The sequence below is a fragment of the Anopheles marshallii genome, chromosome 3, assembly GCF_943734725.1.
Source record: "Anopheles marshallii chromosome 3, idAnoMarsDA_429_01, whole genome shotgun sequence".
In the NCBI taxonomy this organism is placed as follows: domain Eukaryota; kingdom Metazoa; phylum Arthropoda; class Insecta; order Diptera; family Culicidae; genus Anopheles; species Anopheles marshallii.
The window spans coordinates 59,628,039-59,633,428 of NC_071327.1; the positions used below are offsets into that span (position 1 = coordinate 59,628,039).

The 5,390-nt window shown below is 43.3% G+C and overlaps 1 protein-coding gene across 1 annotated transcript; it reads right to left on the reverse strand.

Moving 5' to 3' along the window:
- Positions 1 to 270: 270 nt before the first annotated feature.
- LOC128712922 (uncharacterized) lies at positions 271 to 4,579 on the reverse strand. Its single transcript, XM_053807786.1, has 3 exons — positions 2,498 to 4,579; positions 1,678 to 1,912; positions 271 to 326 (listed from the first exon to the last, which is right to left on the reverse strand). Exons 1-3 carry the CDS (start codon positions 4,577 to 4,579, stop codon positions 271 to 273), a joined length of 2,373 nt encoding a protein of 790 aa, XP_053663761.1.
- Between the last annotated feature and the right edge of the window lie 811 nt (positions 4,580 to 5,390).

Sequence of the window (5,390 nt, forward strand, 5' to 3'; positions counted from 1 at the left end):
GAAAAAAAAGAAGCTAAATAACTCTACCAAAAAGATGAAATAGGCTTGCTCGAACTGATGAGCGCTTTTTGGCTTGGGATGACAAATCGATCGATATGGTACGTATTATATGCTCCGAACGCTCTTTTACACAGATCAAAAAAGATCAAACAAGCAGGCTTGGTGCTTCAGCAAAGCACAGCAAATAACGTAAATGTTGCGTCAAACATACGCCGCAACGCAACGTTGCGGGGTGGGAAGCGATCAAACAATGTACTCCGAACACCATTTCTACAACACCCCCGGTCGCAACGTATCGACCCAATTAGGACGAAACTTGACGTTGCCTGCAATTTAGCATAGCAAAAGAATAAATGTGGAGTAATGAGTAGAACACCACGATCAGAATCACACTGAGCGGAACTGTTTTGCCACTTTATTTGTCAAGCTCCTGTAAGCGACTCCCTCTTCGAACCGCTATCCTCTCTTTTTATATATTTCACAATTTCTCTTTCTCTTTTAGTCCGCCTCGACACTCACACCACACGGCTTCTCCTGACTGCCACTTTCGTCCCGAAAGAACTCACTCTTCCTCGTTGTCTAACTGATAGATTTTCATGTGACTAGCCGCAGTAGTTGTTATATTGGGCCCTTCACCTGTTATTTTCTCTACCCTGTAACGATCATTTGACATACTTTCTAGAACTTTATATGGACCTATAAACTTGGTGGCACATTTTTGCCCTGGGTTGAACTGTGTTCTTTGTATTAATACAATATCTCCGTTTCGATATTTACGTGCCTTTCTTGCTCTCAAATCATACGACCTTTTTTGTTCTACCTGAGCCTTCTCAATGCATGCTCTTGCTTCTGCTCTAATAGCATTACGTTCTTCATTAAACCGTGCCAAACGAATTTCTTCCATTAGCTCTGATATTTGTAAATCATGTGTGTTTCGCATTTTGACTCCAAACATTGCCTCAAATGGCGTTATTTTTGTGCTTTGATGCATGTTACCGTTGATCCATTTTTGTACAGTGCCGATATGCTTATACCACTTCCGAGGGTCATTCACACTAATCTTCGTTAACATTGTCAAAATTACTTGATTCGTTCTCTCTACCTGACCGTTCCCACGCGGGATACCCGTTGCAATCTCGACATGTTCAATATTTTCCTCTTGGCAGTATTGCTTGAAACTATTAGAGGTGAAAGCACTTCCCTTTTCGCTAACTATTCTCCTTGGATTCCCGAAGAATTCACTCTGATTTCTTAGACGCTGAATCACCTCTTGAGCTGCGGTAGTCTTCGTTGGATAGATCCAAACATACTTAGCAAATGCGTCGACCACAACAAATAAATATTTGTATAGTTTATTTGTTGCCTCTATTGGTCCAACATGATCAACATGGTAGGTATCGAAAGGTACGTCTCCTTTTGCTATTGGATTTAATAATCCATCACGCTTGCCTCGTTTTCGTTCTGCTAACAAACAAGTTACACAACATTCTACTTTTCTCTTGATTTTCTCAGTTAGGTTTGGGATGTAATAGTTCTGACTAATAACATCCTCTAATTTTCTTACACCGAAATGACCATTTTCATGAACTTTTCTGATTATTTCGCCCTGCATATCGGTAGGTACCACGACCACCTCTCGTCCGTTAACAAATTTCATCAATAATTCCCCGTTCATACAATAGTCGTCATACGATTGCGTCTTCACCAATTCACGGATAGCTCGAATGCGGTCATCTCTCTGCTGAGCGGTAATCATCATCTCGATGAGCGGGTCACTGGTCACTACCATCACCGGCGCTCTGCTTAATGCATCGACGTGTCTCATTGCCGTACCTGGCCGATGCACTATGGTGTACTCGTATTCCTCCAGTATCAACGCCCATCGGGAAACGCGTGCCGACAGTTCCTTCGCCTTGAATGTGTGTTGGAACGCCGAACAATCAGTCACGATTTTGAACGTAATTCCGAGTAAATATACCCGAAACTTTTGTACTGCTCGCATCACTGCTAACACTTCCAAATGATAAGCGCTATAGTTCTTTTCCGCACTCGACGTTTGCTGGCTCATGTAGCATACGGGGTGAAGTTGACCATCATCACCCTTTTGCAGTAACATAGCCCCGAAGCCTTCTTTACACGCATCAGTATGAACTTCCGTTTCTGCATTCTGATTGTAAATGCTCAACACCGGACTTGAAACCAAATATTTCTTCAATTGTTCAAAACATTCACGATGTTTTTCACGAAATTCATAATCAACGTTCTTACGCAGTAGGTCCGTTAGTGGTTTCGAGATCAACGCATATCTTTCAATGAATTTACGAAAGTAACCGGTCAATCCTAAGAATCGTTGAAGTTCTTTCGCATTTTTAGGTATCGGAAAGAAATTAACCGATTTTATTTTGCTAGGTGCTATGCGATAAACACCGTTTTGAATCACATAACCTAAATATTCCACTTCACTTTTCAGGAATTGTGATTTCGTCCAATTAAATACAATTCCGCTGCGTTTTGCTACACTCAGCAAATCCTTCAACGTTTCTATGTTTTCCTTTGCGTCACTACTAGCGATGATCACATCATCCACATACACCATTATTCTATTACCCTTGATTAGTTCCTGGAACGCGTTCGCTATGAACCTACCGAAAACAGCTGGACTATTACAAAAACCAAACGGTGCCCTCAGGAACTCGTACTGACCTGTGTGTGTTACAAACGCGGTATACTTCCGACTCGACTGTTCGATCGGCACGTGAAAAAACGAGTTTTTCAGATCCAGCGTTGTAAACACCTTCGCCGCTTGAAGTTGGTCGATCTGATCTTCCATGTTGCGCATTGGGAAACAATCCTTTCTAACTTTTCGATTTAATTCGCGGTAGTCCACACAAACTCTCATAGAACCATCTTTCTTACGAGCCAGAACGACTGGACTTGCATAGTCACTATCACTTTTTTGTATGATGTTTCCCTTCAACCACTCACACAGAGTGTTTTCTATTACTTTTTTTTCTTTTGGAGCGAACCGGCGAGGAGTCGTACGGATCGGAGTATCATCCTCCACAATAATCTTCATTTCTACTACACTGGTTACCTCCTTTACTGGTTCATATTCATCGATTAGACTTTTCACGGTATTGTAATAGCGAGGTGGTACATCGATATCACCTTCCGTGGAACCAATTGCCATTACACTGTTTTCTTCTTTTGGTACTATCTTCACGCCTTCTGCGGTCACTATAGCACCGAAATGTTCAAGCGACGCTCTTCCCAAAATTGCTTCATATGGCATGGTCTGATCTGGGACGACATGAAACGTTAGACCCTCACACCCAACACCATCGATCGTCATGTTGACGATCGCTGTTCCATATGCTTTTGTTGTCTTTCCCCCGAAGCCGGTAAGAACCATCGTGGTTGGCGAGAGTTTTGGAGACCCAATTCTTAGATACGCCTGAACCGATAGTATATTTGGAAGACAACCGCTGTCGAACAAAGCATTGAATTCTATATTCTCGATAGCGATAACAATAGTGCTATCTTTTTGCGCACCTTCTAGATTAACGTTCGAGTTTTCGTTCTTTACATTTCGCTTCACACACTCTTTCGCTAAGTGTCCGAACGTGTCGCACACGAAACATTTCAGACCTCTCTTCTCCGTATTTCTTTTGTCCTTACACTCAGACGCCCGATGCCCCACAATACCACATTGGAAGCATTTCGGTCCTTTGTCCTTGGTTGGACACTCGGCCAGCTTGTGTTCGATACTACCACAATTGAAACAATGATGCTTCTCTGTTGCTCTATAAGACTTATTCGATAGTTTCTTCCTATCGTCTGCCTTTTTGTTGGCTCTTTCCATGTAATCCAGCTTGCTTTTCAACGTGTCGAGATCTTTTGCTTCGTATAATGACGCGCGTTCCCTTGCGTCTGCGGTCGCTCCGTCCGCAATATACTCACACAAACTCACTTCGTCCAACTTCACGACCTGAGCGATTCGCTGCATTGCGTATGTATATTCTAGCATTGTTTCCTTTTCCTTCTTTCGTCTGGCCGCTAACTCTCTGTGCACGTCACTTGCACGCACTATCTTTCCAAATTCTCGAATCAGCGCATCGCGCAACGTGGTATAAGACGTTATTCCACACTGCGTTTGAATAAAACTGCGTGCGGTCCCCGTTAGTTTTTTTCGACACATGACGAATTTCTGATCATCTGTCCACTTCACCATTTTCGCTATGTCCTCGAACTCGCGAATCCATAATTTCACGTCCTTCTTTACATCGTCCCCATACGCATCTATTGCTTCTTCAACATCACGAAACGAGTATACGCGCTTATCGTCTCTCATTTCCACGCACTGTTCCGCTTTCATGATCGTCATCTTGATTTTATCATCGCTTTCAGTGTCCTCAAAAACTGTCTCGTTAGCTTCCTCTTTGGCGTCGTGCTCAACAATGCTCTTGGCCAGTTCCTCTTTGGTGCCAGTCGTAGACAATCCACGTGATTCGCATTGTTTTACGATGCCGGTGCGAGTAAAGTCACTCACCAATTCCGCGATCTTTTCTGTAGGATCCATGATGTGTCACTACTGCGTACAACTGACAACAAAACTACGCAACACTTTAACAACTTTCCAACAAATCCACACAATTTGTGAAATAGTTCAACGTCTCTCCAACTTGTTCAACAACTTTTACAACTTAATCACGACGATGTACTTCACATCATCTAAACCAAATCACTTCCCGGACGAGCCCCCATGTGGAGTAATGAGTAGAACACCACGATCAGAATCACACAGAGCGGAACTGTTTTGCCACTTTATTTGTCAAGCTCCTGTAAGCGACTCCCTCTTCGAACCGCTATCCTCTCTTTTTATATATTTCACAATTTCTCTTTCTCTTTTAGTCCGCCTCGACACTCACACCACATAAAATCACCATTTTCATGTAACAGTCACCGCCATCAAACCATCCCGCAATGGCTGGAACACGTCATTTTCAAGTGCCAATGTTCAGCGCAAATCCCCAAAAGGGGGGAAGAGAAAAATGGCACATTTCAACCCTTAGCAGCGTTGTGCATGTGTAACTCCCCCATTTGGAAGCTTATGAACGAGCTAAGTTAGATTGTTAATTGACGTGCGATTGGGCGCTGTTTGAAGCGATTCGACAATCGACCTGTGCGAGCGTGAAGGAATGTAAGCAGTGGAGGAAAAGCTCTTCTCCCATCCGCCTCACGCTTATGAGAAGGAGTTTTTTCTCACCTCGCGCACCTCGCAGTGGTTCGGAGAAGTTAATCTGCAGAGTTCACCCACGGTGAAATTATGCCACTTTTGGGAGTCGAGGAGGTGGCGAAAACGGGATATACTATTTGAGGGAAAATACAGA

What these genes read in the sequence shown, in the direction of transcription:
- LOC128712922 (XM_053807786.1), bottom strand. Translation starts at nt 4,579, where the DNA reads ATGGATCCTACAGAAAAGATCGCGGAATTGGTGAGTGACTTTACTCGC. An exon ending in TAGCAAAACGCAGCGGAATT is followed by an intron (nt 1,913 to 2,497) that starts GTATTTAATTGG and finishes CACACATTCAAG; the next exon opens with GCGAAGGAACTGTCGGCACG. An exon ending in GCAATCGTATGACGACTATT is followed by an intron (nt 327 to 1,677) that starts GTATGAACGGGG and finishes GCTAAATTGCAG; the next exon opens with GCAACGTCAAGTTTCGTCCT.